The 18,497-nt window shown below is 42.2% G+C and overlaps 1 protein-coding gene across 1 annotated transcript in view; it reads left to right on the top strand.

Moving 5' to 3' along the window:
• LOC144772813 (keratin, type I cytoskeletal 19-like) overlaps positions 1 to 16,450 on the top strand; it is a 43,494-nt gene extending 27,044 nt beyond the window's left edge. Inside the window, exons 3-9 of the mRNA XM_078657396.1 lie at positions 2,959 to 3,115; positions 4,128 to 4,289; positions 4,812 to 4,937; positions 7,551 to 7,771; positions 8,007 to 8,053; positions 12,587 to 12,609; positions 16,379 to 16,450. Coding sequence (XP_078513522.1) covers positions 2,959 to 3,115; positions 4,128 to 4,289; positions 4,812 to 4,937; positions 7,551 to 7,771; positions 8,007 to 8,053; positions 12,587 to 12,609; positions 16,379 to 16,384 — 742 coding nt within the window. The 3' untranslated portion in view covers positions 16,385 to 16,450. The remainder of the gene's footprint in view (positions 1 to 2,958; positions 3,116 to 4,127; positions 4,290 to 4,811; positions 4,938 to 7,550; positions 7,772 to 8,006; positions 8,054 to 12,586; positions 12,610 to 16,378) is intronic.
• Positions 16,451 to 18,497: the final 2,047 nt, after the last annotated feature.

Genomic DNA, 18,497 nt, shown 5'->3' with positions numbered 1-18,497 from the left:
TACTACATCCAAAAGCAGGGAGGTACTCACTCACCACAACTGTCTCATCTGGCTCAGAGCATGTGGAAGTGGGCCATTCAGAGGAACATTTTCCTCATGGCGGAACACCTCCCGGGCAAGGACAATCAGATGGCGGATCTGCTCAGCAGATACAGCCATCAAATGCACGAGTGGGAGATACATCCATCAGTACTCCACCCGTACTTCCAGCAGTGGGGTCATCCAGAGATAGACCTGTTTGCCACAAGGGAAAACGCAAAATGCCAAAGCTTTGCCGCCAGGTTCCCTCACCCGGAATCGCAAGGGAATGCGATATGGATGAACTGGTCAGGCAAATTTGCGTACGCTTTTCCCCCAGCGCCTCTCATTCCGCTGGTGGCAAGAAAGCTAAAGCAACACTCGATGACTCTCATCCTGGTTGCTCCAACATGGGCACGCCAACCATGGTACACCACGTTTCTAGAACTTTCCGTGGTACCGCATCAAAGGCTGCATCTCACATCCAGGCTCTTAACGCAGAACCATGGCGACATTCAGCATCCAGATCCGCGACAGCTCAATCTGGCAATCTGGCTCCTGAAGTCTTAGAATTTGGCTACCTCAACCTGCCTCCAGAATGCATGGACATCATCCGGGAGGCAAGGAAGCCCACTACCCGAGCTTGCTATGCAGCAAAATGGAAGCAGTTTGTCATGTACTGTACAGACAACAATATCAACCCGCTGGATGCATCCATTCCTAACATCATCTGCTATTTGTTACATCTTTACAAATGCAATCTAGCGTACGCTTCCATTCGGATACATTTATCCGCCATAGCGGCTTATCTCCAGAATAGGCAACACCTCTCTGTTTTCAGGTTGCCTGCCATTAAAGCCTTCCTAGAAGGACTGAAGCGAGTCATTCCTCCAAGAACACCACCAGCTCCAGTGTGGAACCTCAATGTGGTCCTCACTAGGCTGATGGGCCCACCTTTTGAGCCACTGCACTCCTGCGAGATTCAGTTTCTCACATGGAAAGTGGCTTTTCTCATTGCTATCACATCGCTCAGACGTGTAAGTGAGCTGCAGGCGCTCACAATCCAAGAGCCGTTCATCCAGATACATTCCAACAGGGTAGTGCTCCGCACTAACCCCAAATTCCTTCCTAAGGTGGTGTCACAGTTTCATATCAACCAAACTATTGACCTGCCTGCGTTCTTCCAAAACCTACAAACAGTAGCAGAAAGAATGCTTCATACATTAGACGTTAGGAGGGCGCTAATGTACTACATTGACAGAACACAACACTTTAGAAAGACAAAACAACTTTTTGTTGCCTTCTCAGCACAGCACAAAGGCAACCCCATTTCCAAAGCAGGAATAGCCAGATGGATTGTTAAGTGCATTCAAATCTGTTATCAAAAGGCTAAACGTACTTTAACAATACCCCCAAGGGCGCACTCCACACGCAAATTGGGGGCCTCCATGGCTTTCCTGGGGAACATTCCCTTAGAAGACATTTGTAGAGCAGCCACATGGTCTACACCACACACATTTACCAAACATTACTGTGTAGATGTGCATTCAAAACAGCAAGCAGCTGTAGGACAGGCTGTTCTCAAGACACTTTTTCAAGCTTCTGCAGCTGGCATGGGCAACCGCCCTTAATGGAGGGACTGCTGTGTATTCTATGCATAAGATATGAATTTAGCAGCCCACATGCCTCGAACTGAATATGCTACTTACCAGTATGCATCTGTTCTTGGTATGTAGGGCTGCTAACATTCATATCGCCCGCCCTCCTCCCCGGTGCCCGTAGCGGCTGCAGATACTCTCTCTATATTCATCATTAGTATGGACATCCTTTACACTATTTCACTCCATCTCTGCCACAATGGCTAAAAACAATCTGGGGATGGAGTCGATGCCCATGCGCACTGTAGTCCAGGGGAGGAGCCACCTATCTCGTGATACTTCGAAGACTCTTCCAGGACAACAATGTGCAATCATCCAGACCCAACACTAGGCGGCGATCTATGCATAAGATATGAATGTTAGCAGCCCTACATGCCAAGAACAGATGCATACTGGTAAGTAGCATATTCATTTTACAGAAGCTTGCTTTGTCTTCTACAGAATTAGCTTGTAACTCCAAGTCACATGGCGGTGCAGTTTAAGAGGGTTCACCCAGAATATTCTTCCCCACTTTTAAGGAGTAGAGGGAAAGATTGAACAGTATTGCAATTCTTTCCCCTCCCTCTGCATTCATAATAGCAAAATCTGTAATTGATTGGGTGTATGCACAGGATCCACACTTGACCTACTCCAACTCATCCGATGCTCACTGTGTGATTTATACTCATCACAGGCTGATATTGTGTGACACGTGGTTACAACATGAAGTCGGCAGGTTTGCTGTATAGAATCAACATAATGCCAAGGAAAAGAAAGGAAATATCTTATAATATAATTTTAACAGTGCCCAGGTATTATACTATTGGGAGAATGCCTGTAGAAAATGATCAAATTAACCGAATCACTTTGCAAGGTTAGGGGATCATGTATTATAATATGCATTCAATCCCTATGTAGAAAAACTGGAACCCATTATTATAATGTCTATGGAGTTCCAGTATAAGATTGTGTGGCTCTCATATTATAAGAATGAGATTATCCCCTTATGAGATTAAGGAACACTTCTGTTTTAAGAATGAGAGAATCCTTTTATAAGATTATAAAACTGCTTAATAAATACAATTGAAAGAATAATTTTTAAGAATGAAGGATATATCTACTGTAAAATATAGAGAATCGTTACATAGGATTAAAACTACTCCCAAATATACAAATCATAAAAACTACTGCATTTTCAAACCCCAAATGCATAAATTGCAGCATTATATTTCACATTGTATGCATGCTAAATAATCCTAATCCCAGCCATCTGATTCAGTACTTAATCGCCCCTTTCAATCAGGTATGAAATGGAACTCTCCCTACGGAAAACTGTTGAGAATGACATCAACGGGCTCAAAGAGCTGAAGCGCCAGGCAGAGCTGGACTATGAAATGCTGGCGCATGATGTAACAAATCTAGAGGAGGAGATGGCTCATCTGAAGAAGACTCATGAGGAAGTAAGAGATGGCGGGTGAAGGGAGTGTCTTAAAGTCCTCACTAAATGCATGCATCATTCCTGCCTTCAGAACAAGCATAAAAAGAAGTTACCATGATCATTCAGTCATCCACAGAACCCTTTTGATTACTTACCCAGTAACGAAGGGACATTTGTATTTCCATTAGATTATGTAACTCTTAAAATAGGGTAGGAATTTTTTTCTAAATGCTCCTAATTTTCTATGTAATGAATCCTCAAATCTTTATTGCAGATACATTGTGTCGTAACAATTTATTGTATGAAATGTTTGAGTTAGAATGCACTAATGAACTAAAGAATTGTCAGGCAAATTACCTTAATTCTTGACATTTTGTGTTGGCACAAATATATAATTTACTATAATTTCTTAATATAGTACCACTACATTGTATCATATGTACCTTTACTTGCCACTCTTCAGGATGTAATTTATGACCTTGATCATTAAAATTGTCCTCACAACAAAGGAATGCTCCTCACGACAGGGATGTTTCCATGCCTTGAGTATATTGTTGAGAGTTTCTTTGAAAATAGCTAAGTAAATGAATTAATTGATGTTAAATGCATTATTTTTTATTGTAATTTCAAAGACTTCTTTTAGTAATTAGGCATTAATAGTCAGCCACTCTCTTTATCTAGTAGAGCTGTATTGTTAATCACTATTGTTTTTACTGTCATTCTTGCAAACACATTCCTCGTTATTGTCTGGTATTTAATATTTATATTTATCTGCTATTGATTTAATCTCTAAGAAGAATTGCCAGCTACTCACTAATATTCTCATTTACTGGAATTTTAAATTAAATAGCAAAAATAAAGTCTGCGCTCTAGTGTCACTATTAATATTTTTCTTTCTCATCACACATTCCTATCTTATATTGCACCACACTCTAGGCTCTATTTTTTTATTTCTGTTTTTTAACCTTCTTCCTGCTCTTAACCGCGTTACCATGCTAACCCTCTTTGGGTAATTCTCCTCCATTCCCTTGTAGGAGTTAGCAGAAAGGCGGAACCAGATGGCTGGCACAGTGACTGTGGAGGTTGACTCTGCTCCCTCCGTGGATCTCAACCATATTCTCACAAACATGCGCTTCGACTACGAGCAGATTATGAAGCGGAACAAGCAGGAGACGGAAGCCTGGTACCAAAATCAGGTAAAAAGCAGGCTACAGCTAGGACAGAGACTCTTTGCAGTATTTAGCTATGCTAAACTTCTGGATAGCCTTAGAATATATTCTTTTTTGCTAGCCACTGGGCACACAATGCGCTAGATGAACTACCCATTGCATAGATGTGTAAAATTGAAGGGTTCAGCTTGACAACTCAGGAAATAAATGATCATCATTCTTTATTTGATGTCACCTATTTAACGAATTTTAAGCAAAGAAGTACTCAGACTGCTAAAAATAACAAAAGGCTCAAAATCATTTCAGGCATGCACGGCTGGTATGCCCTCCAACAAAAAGCACGCTAAACCTCTGTTTGAAAATCATACTTTAATTGCTATAAATCAAATCACCTTACATTTTAAAGAAATAGTCAGGAACTGAAAATGCTTGCACACAATTGTTTATCGGTAAACAGTTCAAAGCAGTCATGCTGGTAGGAGGAGCTGCCTACTGTATGCATTATTGCATGCTTTATCTGATGTGTTTTCTTTTCTGGTTTATTTATAGGTGGAAGCACACAAAGTTGAGGTTACACAGACTAGACAAACTGTCCAGACATCAAAGTCAGAAACCAGAGAACTTCAACAAAAGTGCCAATCGCTGCACTCAGAGCTAGACGCCTTGCATTCTGTGGTAAGGACATGTAGGAGACAGTATCACAACAGACATATATGACATCGGCTGGATCGAAAGTAGACTTTTGAAAGGCAGAGTTGTCTTTTGAGAGTTAAGGAATTTAAAAAAAAGTCTGAACTATGAGTACGAATGTTGAAGCAGTGAATGATTCAGCTGCATTTCGGGCTTGACGGTGGATGGTTGAAACATCATCTGGTGTGGCGTTAGTGTATTCTGGGTTGGACTGTTCCTTGTGTACGTTTTTATAGAGGGTGAGCTACATCTTCTCTGTATCTCTGTGTGCATTTTTCCTATGTGATGATGTAAAATCCTCTGTGGAGCAGAGGTTGTGATGCCAATCTCTCCATAGGGTGTTGATGCCATCCCAGGTGGTTTTTTGGTAATACATATGGGTCTTGTTGTCATACCATGCAAATGTACTTGCCACTTTTGTTTGTGCTGATGTCACTTTTTAGGTCTATCCTAGACAGCTCTTTTGTTGTCTCTTTGAGACATGCTGTATTCAGGTATAGACTTGAAGCTTCGCACATTTTCTGCCCATCTTTTCAATTGACTCCTGTCACTGTTGTTTCTAAATGATTGCTTTTGATTTGTGAATAGGCTTAGTGTCCCTCCTTTGTACCGCCCTTTCTCCTTTTGTAACTTCCCATGAGGAATGGGCCTCTTACATGTGTTGTTACTCGGTATATTTTATTTACAGTCTGTGAGCACTATTTTACTAATGACTTATTCCTAGCTGCTTTTGCAGGCAAGACAAGCTCTCCTAGCTTCACCCTGCACATGTAGCGAGGCACGCCTACATCTTTAAGAATGGCGGACGCACCTTTCTTTTCTCTAGTGTGACTCGCCAAACTCTATTTTTTCTATATTATATACTTGTAGTAAGCAGTGCTGCACAGGCTGTGTGCTGCACTTCTTACAAAAAACGTACAATATTGAAGAAATAGAGTTTGGCGTGCCGCGCCTTTCTTTTCTCTGACGCGGCTCGCAAAACTCAGTTTTTTCAATACTATATGCTTTTAGTAACCAGTGCTTCACAGGTGGTGTGTTGCGCTGCATATGAAAAATGTACCATATTGAAAAAATTGTTTTTGGCGAGCCTTGCCTTTCTTTTCTCTGGCGCAGCTTGCCAATATTGAAAAAATAGAGGTTGGCGAGCCGTGCCTTTTTCTTTTTAAAGGTTGTCCTTTTTTTCTGGGAAAATGATATTTTCGCTGGGGAGTTTATTGCCACTTTCTTGGGGGGATTAGTGCTTTGTAATTTCTCAACCCGATCTCCACCTGGGGTAAAATGAGTGATGAGAATGTAGGGGCATATCATTAAGGGGACGCTATGAAATTATCGCCGCTTTTGCGTCTGTTTTCGGTGGCGATACTTTCATCGCCTTATCAGCAAAGACACGCTATCGCGTATTTTGCTGATTGAGCGCCAGTTACAACAACGCCCAGCTTTGCATCTCGAATGAGATGCAAAGTGGGCGTTCCTCCCAGAAATAACAGGAGAAATGTCGCTAACCGACATTTCTCCAATTATCAAGATACATGCAAACAGGCAGAGCGATAAGGAAAGAGTGCTACTTTCCTTACGCCTGCTTGTAATCTGATTTAGCCATGTAATCCAATGGGAGGTGGAACACCCTGCCTTATCATCAAGGTATCGCCGGTCGCAGTGAGATTTTCGCTGGATTTCCAGGGATAATCACACTGTTTTCCAGCTAACTCTTGGATTCCTATCGCATAGGAGATATGTGTTGCTGATAGCACACTCTCTCCGTGATGGGAACCAGCGTTAGTCGGTGATAATTATCCTAGCGCTACGTGCGCTTAGCGATAATTATCGCCTGGCCTTGCTGATATGCTCCGTAGTTTGGTATCTTCCTACTGGATTTTCTAGCTAGGTCATCTAGGAGCTACATTCACTGTCCCTTCCATCCCCTGCCGATGGACTGGCTTTTCATCGGTAACCCCTGGGCCTTGGCCTTTGGATCTATGGATCTGTATTTGACATGAGCACTTTTGTATTATCTAGCAGTAAAGCTGCTGGCCTTAACTTCTCTAATAAAGGCTGTGGTTGAGAATAAAGGTGTGCGAAAAAGCATAATATTTTTAAATAAAATAAAAAATTACTAATGCATTTTGCGAAATACACTTTGGGTACCTCGAATGTAAAGTGAACATGAGGGCATACCTTATATTCAAAAGTCACTCGACATACGTGCAAGTGGCTGGTTTGATGAGAAAATGTCCCCGGAAGAACATTCTCAGCTCGAACCACTATTACACAAGATATTGAATAGTTTTCCAAATTGTGTGTAAACTGCGCATGGCAAAATTGTGTGAAATACACAAATGCCATTAGTGTAAAGGAAATTTCGCACAGATCTAGTTGAGAATCAGTGTGACTCACTGTCTGTAATCTGTTTATACATCGCACATGAGTTTGACTCTTTATCTATTGATATATATTATCTTCTTTCACGTGGTAATCGCCTTTGCATTTAAATTTTCTTGCCTTTCAATTTTTGTTCCATGTTTCATATTTTCCGGTATTTTTTCGCAATACAAGTCAATTAAACAAATATTTCTGAATCCTGTTCTTTCATGTTGCCAGAAAGCCTCTCTGGAAGCTGCCCTCGGTGCCACTGAAGCCAGATACCAGGAGAAGTTGCATGGGATTGTCGTGATGGCTGCCCATATGGAGGAAGAGCTTGCTGGCCTGCGGGGAGACATTATGCAGCAGTCCCAGGACTACAAGAACCTCTTCAACATCAAAGAGAAGCTGGAGGCCGAGATCGCCACCTACAGGCAGCTCATGGAGGGCAACGACACTGGGTAAATACCAGCTTCACTCGGTTCCAGATCATACAGCACCGCGCAAGAGGGAACTGGGAAACGGCTGGCTGGGCTGGGTAGTGTCAGCTCCACTTCCTCCTCGCCTGAGGACTATAGAATTCTAGACACGCTTGCACAGTATATATTTATTTTGAATTGTGACTTTACAAATAGAAGAAATCAAAAATTAGTCTCTACTCCCAGTTTATAATATGTTCTCTTTCTTCACCTCTAGTGTGAAAGGAGGTAATCCGACTCCCCCAGCAGTGAAGAATGAGGGAGGTGAGAAAATAATATTTATTTATGAGTTTTTTTTAGGTATGATCATTGGAACATGGATGAATTTACCTGTTTGTGGCGAAGCAGGACCTGGCAACCCACTATCTTAGCTATGATGCCTTTATTTATTTATTTTCTTGACCTGGGATGTGTGTTCAGATACTTCTCTTTGGTGATAGACTTGCAGCTGAGAGATGATGGGAGAAATCGTATGTATTATGCAATATCTAAATTCACAGCGATACAAGACCCGTACACATGGCATAAAATATGGTCGAAGTGGTGAAAATATTGCATATCTGAGAATGGAATGCAGTAATATTATTACAGTAACAGCAAGCCTGTTCTCATTATGGTCCTCTTACAAAGTAATTGCCAATACAGATGGGAGGAGACGTTTGGGTCAAATCAGAAACTACAAGTGATACAGTTGTAATGTTTTTTCTGCTAATCCCCATAGTCTCAAACATTTCAGCAGTTTAAAGGTATTGATATTCCAGGGTAGGATTTAGCTGAGTGATTTTTGAAATTACTGTGTGTGAGGAAATAGGCTTTTTGCAGATACACTCCCACTTTTTAGGTGAAGCCTAGCGCAGCACGCATGCGCTGCTCTAGGAAAATTACCTCTTGGAATCACTCTGAACTTTTGATACTCTTGTGCGTGTGTTTTTTTTAATTTAGCATTTTTTCTATTGGGCTTTGCGTGTGTCTTTCTAAAAAGACAGCACACAATTGGGAAAAGACGGGTGCATGTCCCACCTTTCCCAGGAAATGTATCCGCCCACGGCCTAAGGCTTGCGGTTACGAGCAGGGGCACCATCTGTTCAGGGTCATGTCACCATCTGTTTTCAATTAGCGCGTTTGCATTCGCAGTGCTGCTGTGCTCAGTAGCCCCCGCTTCTCTCTCATGCCATGCACATGCACAGTGCTGCCAACGCTCTGTTATGCTGTTTCTCTGGGTGTATTGTTATACATTATCTTATGTTTTGGCCTTTCACCACAGTGACCTCACTGGGAACTATCACGTGTGAGTAGTTTACTTCTCGTTTTATGCCAGTACCAGAAAACAGCTGTAACATGAATATGCCTGTGAGAGCTCCTTGCTCCTTAGCTGCTTGAGTTCCATAGGCCTCTGAGGCCTCACTGCAGCAGCCGAGCCTCGGTGCTTGAGCACTCCCAGCCTAGCACGGGACGTCAATGCCATTAGAGTGTGGAAGGCCAGTCCCATAGCGTTGTGCGAATGACCCACAGAAACACAGCCATCAATGTCTACCCACTACCAATACTGGTCTCCCTCACTCAGTTCTGCATTTATCTGACCCTTGACCTCGACCTGTTGTGCTCTGTATCCTCACCCCACCCCCCCTTTTCCAAATGTCAGCCCCTTTTCTTCTTTCCCCCTCCAAACCACTCGGGGACTCCCTCCACCCCATGCTACTCACCATTACTCTTTCTCTCCCTCATCTTGTGCCCTGGGTATGAAAGCACTCTGACGTGCACTGCTATCCAACACAGCAGCATTATTACGAATTAAAAAAAATAAAAACATATAACTTGAGTTGCAATAGCCAAATTATCAGTTGTACATCTCATACAACTGTCTCGGTGGCGCTTTTCTGATGCCGTTTATATTTTTAACCCATTCCCTGTCATGCTAGGCGCATTGCTATTGACTTGTAGAAGGAGGAAGGCAGCAGAATCGTGTTTTGATAGTGGCAGCCGAGGTAGAGGTAGCAAGGCCTCTGCTTACACACCCCCCCTACTTCCAGGCAAGAGCTTTTAAGTGACTCTTGGACTCCTTCCTCGGCCCTCACCCCCAGCTGCTCTGCAGGCACAGAGGAGGCTGCATGTTCACACTCAATGCACACAAATACGCTGCAGTTGCCCATCTCACAAGGCACATATAATAATATAACACATAAGTAAAAACGTATAACATCCCAAAGGCGAGACCCATTGGCTATGCCAATGCTTGCTGGCTATTAGGTATTGGTGTAATGACTCTGTGATGCACTGGACACTGCTGACCAGGCCTCAGTGTATGTGCTCTGACCCCGTAAAGGGTATGTTTAATTGGCTTATACCCAATTTCCACAGGTTAACCTACTTATAAGTCCCTAGTATATGCTACCAGGGGTACCCAGGGCATGTAAATGAAAGTGTCCCTTGTGGACTGCAACCCTCACTGTCCCACCACGAGTGTGACAAAGTAAAGCTTGTCTCACAGCCTGCCACTGGAAACTGGTAGAGTAGTTTTAAACTACTAACTCGACTTTGAAGTTTAAAGTAATGACAAAGCCTAAGCCTTCCTTTCTATTATAAATAAGTCACTCCTAAAGCAGGCCTAACAAGCCCCAATGCAGGGTGCAGAATATTAGAAAGTAGGACATGTGTTTTTACATGTTCTACCCCCACATTGTCATTTTTGCTGTAAAAAGGCTAGTAACCCGGTTGGTGATTACAGAGTTTAACACTGGCAACTCAGCAGTGCTAACTTCTGAATGGGACTACAAAAATTGGTACTTCAAAGTATCAAATGAATCGTTACATTAAATACGACCTGTTGCCTAAGTTGGATTTCTGCCCTCCTGGCAGAGGTGTGAACGGGTTTTGGGAAGGTACTCAAAGGATCTGCCAAGACAGGAGCTGTGACCTCCCTTCAGCAGGAAGGCCAAGCAAGGTGAGAGCCCAAAAAGCGAGCTTTGAAGGGGAAGCTGCCGTTGAAGAACAATATGGATTACACAGTGGAGGAGCTGCACTTTTTGTTTTTACAGACAGGCTGGCATCTTGGGCAGAGAGGGAAATGCCTTTGCCAACTGTTTTTTTTCAAGGGGAGTGAAGCCCCCAAGTAGCCACACCTCTGGGATGGGCTAGGGAGCTCCACACACCAAGAAAACGTTTTTGCCATGTTGAAGGTGGGCAGAATACTGCATTCTGGGAGACCTAGCTGCCACACTTGACTGGAAGTTGTCCTTAGGCGGGAGAAGATCTATTAGCCCATAGACTAGTATCCTCGCAACCCCAAGGGCAAGTTCTGGTCATAAAAGTGGCAGTCCTGGCACTGTGACCTCACATCATGTCTCCACTGGAGAGAGGATCAAAGAGGGACTGCCCTCCTTTTCTCTGGACCAGGCAAAGAGAGGCTGCACCAAAGACCGGACTGCACCTGCTGATCCCTAGGCTAGCACAGAGAGGACTGTGCCTATGGTACCCTGCTCACGGAAAGGCAGTCCCCGAGCCCCAGACAGAAGAAGTGACTCCAAGAGCCGACTTCTTGTTACATCTTCAGGGCCATAAAAGCTGATGAAGCCTGCCTTGGTGAGTTGATAGTCAAGATTTCCGGACCACTGCTGATCGCTGAAGTGCAGCCTGGGAGATCAAGTCTCAACATTCAAAAGATGCACCTGAGCCTTCTGTACACGGGAGAGTCATTGGAGTGCAGTTTGATTGCCCAAGTCAGACACTAGCCTCATTTAAAGGGAACTCTGGTTTGCTGTAACCAGTAGTAACTGTTGTTTGGCTGGACTTCAATCAGACTTAGAGGGACCTCGACCACTGTGACGAAAGTCACCCTACCATGTTTGTGGACTTAGTGGTCTCCCCAGGAAGACCCCCATCACCAGATCAGCATTCTCAACATCTTCAGGATCCTGCATCTCTTGCATCAGGACTACTCCTTTGATGTCTATGGTGGTTCCCCCGTAGAGCCTGGAACTGTACTGGATACTGCTTTCAGTGCAGGGTAACTGTCCTGCAAAACCTCATTGCCCCCTGTGACTCACTCCCTGCTGGAGACGGTCGCCCAGAGTGGACTGGAGTAGTCATGCACAACTTAACAAAAGTTTTCCAAGTAATCACTAACCATGGAAGTTGCCAATTCTTGTGTGAGATTTGAACGAAAAGCAATGATTTATTATTTGCTTAATAATTTATATCACTGGAACCCTCGGGTGGATTCTACTCATTTTGGTGTCTAGACATTCATAAAAATAAATGCTATTTTTATAAATTGGTGTAGGATTTTCCCTTTTCAACTGTTTTAGTACTTCGAAATGCTTTGGGACTGTTCCTCTGACAAAGCCTGACTGCTCAAAGCCACAGCTACCCAGGGTTGAGCTAAGGGTATGCGAATGAGCCTGACTTGACCCAAGGCAGGTTTGTGAGTTTATTACATAGTGGAACCTCACTATGTAATAAACTGCTTTCCATCACACTGTGAAACGTTGGTGCAGTCACTCCGGTTCTCATATTAGCTGCTGCTCAGAACCAACTCAGAATACTGTAATGTTCTTACATCCTGAAATTATTGATACATGTAGCATTGTCATTTTAGAAAGGGACATATATGGGCGTACACATTGATACATTATACATTTACAGATTTGCTTGTTATTGTATATCATTCCAGTGAAAACACAATGGATTTGAAAAGTATGTATTGCAATGATTCTATCAAGTTCTTGGCACAGGAATCTGGGCTCTCTTGGTCACAATATAATGGTTGATAGATTTAATTTGTTCAATTGTCTCTTTCAGATATCACAGACCAGGACTTAGTGGTGAGTAAAGGACTAGGTCACACTGTCTGAGGGTTCATGTAGGCTCTCTGCTGTATGGGCACCAAGCTCTCCAGGGCTTCCTCTTCTCTGCACAATTTCCATCTCCTATAAAGGAGAATACATTGTTGAGTGGGCTTGGAATACGGGACAACTGAAGGCAACCCAGTCAGAGAAAGGGCATGAGTGACATGATACAGCGACTGAAGTCTCTCTTTTCAAGTCAGTTGCTGTTCCTTCAACAAGGAATACCAGAATTAAATAAACACTGAGGTCAGACTCTCTAGTCACTCAGTGGAGAGAATTGTTTTTTTTTTTGGAACAGTGAGAAAATAAAACATCTAGATTTATGGTTTACTAATAATACTGAGGACACCGCAAACATTTATTTTGGATTTTGCTAAGAGGAACATTAATTGGCCCGCATGCAGGATGATGCCATTCAAACTTGAATATGGAGTGGTCTGGGATTAAGTGGACCCTCATCACCTTGTTTTTATACATTGCACAGGGATTATATGGCAGGTTGAGTGCGCCTCAGTGATGATCAAACCAGATTCAAGCTGTAGCCCATAGGAGGGGCAGCACAATATTGCTTTCTATGTATACATAGAGTCTGTACATATTGTGTTTGTTGGTTTTATTATTATTATTATTAGTATTAGTATTAATAATAGTCGTGTTAGTATTTAGAGGGTCTACTCATTGTTATAATTATTAATAGGAACAATAAAATAAGGGATAATGTACCCCCTGCCATACATTATAATGATATTGCAAGTCACAGAGGAGATCCATAACCAGTTCCTTTATAAGGTTATTGAACTCCGAGGTGTCTTGCAATATCCTTATAATGTACAACAGGGTGTATTTTATCTCATATAATATATAGTCACACAATTATCTTTCTCACAAACACCTTAAACCCTTGAGAATAGCTCTTTTGTTTGAAAGAGACAGCATGTTTGCAGACATGAAGTATAAAAATAGAACCTTAAGTGAAAAATCTGTTAGATATTTGCTGAAAAAAGATAGAAACAGTTCAACACAAGTCAGATTAAAAAACCGTTGCAGTAGTTTGGAATGTGTAGAAACATGCAGAAAGATTCTAACTTTTCCATAAATATCAAAGGAGTGCCACAAATAAAGATGTTCTTTCTACTAGTCACTCTAAGCAAGAAAAGTAAAGCAGAAGAAAGAAAAGCAATGTTTCATTTGTGTTGCTTTAAACAGCTGTTCCGTGACCCGACCTGCCTTTCACCTCGGCTGCTGATTCTGGCTGCAGGCATAGCGAAGTCAGAACTTTGAGACTGAGAGCATTTTAAGTAACCGATTATAATGAAATTAAAGACAGGAGTTTATACAAGGATTGCACAATCTCATGTTTTATATATGTGGGATAAAGTACACCCTGCCATACAATATAATGATAATGCAAGTCCCAAAGGAGTTCCATGACCATATAGATGAACAAGGCCAAAGTCAGAATTTCTTTATCAGGTTGTGGAACTCTGAAGTGACATGAAATATCCTTGTCATGTATGGCAGAAGGAACTTTATACCTTATAAATACACCCTCATACCATCATGCTTCCCACAAACCACTTCAATTCTTGATGTGTAGATCTTTCATATGTAAGCATGTAAGCAAGAGCATATTTGCAAACATGAAGAATATAAATAGAATCTCTAGTGCATACAGATCAAAAAACGGTAAGATATTTGTTAAAATGATATTAAAATCAGTTTAATACAAGTCAGTTTTTTTAAAAATAAAAAGGCATAATAGCCCGGAATGTGTAGAAACATGCAGAAAAATGTAAACTTTTATATAATTATCTAAGCAGTGAAAGAAATAAACACGTTGACATGAATATCTCCTGTTTCCTCACTCGTAAAGCCGCGTTTATGCTCTTTGATCTGATGTGCCTTTCCCCTCAGCTGCTGTCTCTGGCAGCAGGCAGTGTGAGGTTAGAGCTCAACTCTAATAAGTTATTGCTAATGAGAACTGACCTAATTTTTTGATAATAGGCAACTGGGTCACCGGTTGCCCATTATAAAGAAATTAGAGATGTGTTTTTATACATGAATTGCAGAATCCCATGTATTATACTGACGATAATAGTGTTGATCTTGGCCTGTTTTATAGCAGTCAAACACTAAATTGCCTTTGACTGCTTACCAAACGGTGTTATGAATGCCATTCATGTATAATATCTGGGTGGTTGTAAGGCTGAGTTCACTCCAAAGGCGCTTCCTCTGCTGGATATTGTGAGAACCTCAACCAATTGAAGGGCACACCATGAAATTAGAAGGACAAACGTTTAGTTGTGAACCATAGGGCACACCTTGAAAACATGCACTTAGTTTTTTTGTTTTTATTTATTATGAGGCAAGGCATTCTTGCAGGCCTGTAACTAGGGCCCGTGGAATTATGCGTTTCTGTGGCTGCAACATTTTCTGCATAGTTATGGATTTGCTGCATTTACCATATAATCCATCATCTGATGCATAACCTGCAGATTTTTTTTAAACATTTTGTTTCTTGCTCTAATATTTGAAAAGTTGATAAAAACATGGTGACGTGTTCCAGCGCAGTGGAAGGACCTTCACAAATGTTGACTAGTCATCTTTCAGTTTCTTATTTATATATTAGTTGTCAAACTGGTACCAATAAGGTGAAATCTGTGTCCAGACAGTGGGCCCGATTTAGGTTTTGGCTGATGTAGTAGTCACCATTGGCCTGGCAGGGGACTTTACTTATGCCAGACCATGACTACTCCGTCCAACTAATGTATAAATGACCACCTAGCAGGTGGTCATTTATAAAGGCATTGACAGGAACTGCCATCACAGTTGTTGCTGTCAATGCATTGCCCTTTCTATCTGGCACACCCCTGAAATAAACAGTAATCTTTTTTACTTTTCAAAAAGAAAATCCCCAAACCCGATTTTCTTTTTGTAAAGATAAAAAGTAATGCTTCCCACCCCATGGGAGGCTTCTCCGATTGCTGGGGTGTACTGAAATGTTTAGGAACAGTAAAAAATGACTGCACATCTGCCCTTCCAAATTGGGTAGGCAGACGTAGTTATTTCTCCGACAGCCCTTTTTTCCCCAGGGCCTATGGAGGGGATTAACCACTGATGGGACAGAGCAGTCTCCATCGTGATTAACCCAAAGGTCCACCCGCATCTAAATGTGGCGGGTGGAGGACCACATTCTTGGTGGTGAGGATACTCGATCACCGTTGCGGCGAAGTATCCTTACTGCCAAGAATTTAATCCGGCCCAGCGTTACCATATGTAAAATGACAAAATAATGAACTAATACTATCACAAATTGTGACGTTTTACACCACATAATTCGCCTTTTCTTGCCACATCGTTTAATCAACCCTGCCACATAATTTAGTCCTCCCTTACTGTATAATTCCAGTGGTTCTGCCTCTAAACCCTAGAAGCTATAGACTAGAGGCTATAGGTAGTCTCATGGCATGATGGCATTATGTTGTGGGGAAATCACTTGACCCAGAAAATCAGGGGAATTAATAATGAGAATGTCTTTTTACTGCTATTACAGTAAAATCATACCCTCAGCCTTATTAGCCTATAATTTGCCTACCGACCGACCTGTACCTACCTACATGAGACCAGTGACATCAGAGTTCAGGTTTTCATGGAGACAATAAGTCAGAGAACAATGAAAGTTTAGGCTCGAACTTTCTGAAAGAAGTTGGCCCTAATTATGATTCTGTTTTTTTCTTTCCCTCAGAGTTAAAGAAAATTGGTGGACGTTTCATGCCCCTGTGGGCAGGGCATATCCAGGATGCACGCGCGCCTTCCCTCCTCGCATTCTGTTATTGGAGGACGCATATGTTATCGCTCTGTACACATTTCCTCTGTTGCCCCTCCTCATGCGGTGTGGTCCCCCAGCACTTTGCCTCTCTGGTTTTGGGGGGAAAATCCATGCTTACTTGCTTTATATATTTTTAATAAATGCTGTGCTTTTTCTGCTGTTGTTAATTTGTCCTTAAAAACAGAAGTAGAACACGCCTTGGCAAACTCAGTAGGCCTGGCTTGTAATTAATTTTCCTTGTACTGTTTGTTCAAACTGTAAATAAAGATGGAGAAAGACACGGATATTGCATCATAATTTTCATATCATACACGATATATTGGAATTGGCGTAAAGAATGAACCCATATTTTGGAATAAATTATGCCCGATTTTCAGCATTTAAGGTTAAATTACATTTTGTCTCCTTCTTCGGTTGTTCAGTCTCTCTTCTCTAGCAGCACCACCTAGATACAGGGATCATATTAGTCATCTAAAGTAGCAACACTGAGCAAAAAACGTTTTTTAATTTTTTTTTAAATTTCCAATACTTTTTATTGAGGTATTTACAAGGTACAGTATACAGGAGTCTTTGAGGGTGACCCGTCTTACCTTAGGGTGCCTTTTGGCATGTCATGCTGTGCTTAGTTGTGTCATGTTATGGTGTGTCATAATTTGCTATATTAGGGAGTGGTGAGTCATGTGCTATTCTGTGTATATTAGGGCACGATAAATTATGTGATTCTGTGCTGTGGCATTGTGTTTTGTGGGTATGTTGCTTTATTTTGTGCTATATTAGGCGCTGCAGTGATGTGTCATGCTCGGTTATCTTTCGGTGTGTTGAGTTATGTTGTGTCATTCTCTGGTATAATGTTTTATTTTAGAGTGTGTTATATTTCATTGTACTATGAGGGAGAGCTAATTACAGCACTTGTTTGTCAAATGACGGCCTCAGCACGGGGCGCAGTAAATGCGTGCAGCGGGCGCGCTAATGGCGCGCCACATGCGCGCCAAAGGCAAGCCTGTCTGCGCCCATCTGTGCCCATCTGCGTCCACCTGTGTCTGGCGGGGGCCAGACTCCATGCCCAATTCTTTAGCTACTCCCCTATGGAGCTGAAATCTTTGCGAATTAACATGCCTATAGACACTATCGGCTGTGCCAGACTCAAAAGCATAGGTATTCTAATGTACAGAGAAATTTACCCTGAAATCAACCAAAAGTGTCCCTGCTGGGAGCATCATACTAGACTAGAGCCTACCCCTAACCCTCAATCGAAATGTGCAGGAGCAAAAGACACTTACAATTGTATATCTGAATACCCTGCCCCTGACATACTGGCAGCGGTGCCTAACAGTCACTACATTCTCAGGCTAATAGGACTAGGAGCAAAGTAGGAGGGAGTGTTGCGGCCATTATACATCAGACATAACAGTTCAAATCACTAGTGGTTGCGGGTCTGCCATCAGTTGGCAGCCTAATTATAAAACTCGAGTCTTGTCAATCTCCTTTTATCGGTGCATTATTCTACACACTCCCTTGTCATATGCCGTTATTCCCCCAGTTACTAGGCAAAAAGATCTCTCACTTTGCCATTAATTATGCATAAAGTCTTACAATTGGTGACTTTAGTTACTGGGCTAATGATGTCAGAGAGAGTCCTTGTTCTGCTGAATATACAGATCTTTTCTCTGGGATGTATTGCACCCAACATGTGACTGTTGCAACCCACATAAAAGGTCATATTCTTGACCAAGTTTGGACATCTAATCTGACAATCTCTAATCTATTGATCTCTCTGTGTACTTGGTCAGATCGCTATTTTATAACATTCATCCTCTCCAATGTTCACCTCAGCACGCCCTATTTGAAGGGGAGCTGCATGGCAAGAAACTGGAGACACGCCAACATAAGCGATTTCTGCACAGTACTGGCTGTTGGTTAATAAATCTTCCAACCCTCCTCAGAGCGACGCAGAGCAACCAGACCCCAGCTGCCACAAAACACAGGAAATGTTCTTGCACCTTTGTTCGTTTATTGGCGTGCCAAGGGAGAAGGC

Source organism: Lissotriton helveticus, chromosome 1_1 (genome assembly GCF_964261635.1).
Source record: "Lissotriton helveticus chromosome 1_1, aLisHel1.1, whole genome shotgun sequence".
In the NCBI taxonomy this organism is placed as follows: domain Eukaryota; kingdom Metazoa; phylum Chordata; class Amphibia; order Caudata; family Salamandridae; genus Lissotriton; species Lissotriton helveticus.
The sequence above is the reverse complement of the archived record's forward strand: the minus strand, read 5'-3'. Positions and strand labels throughout refer to the sequence as shown.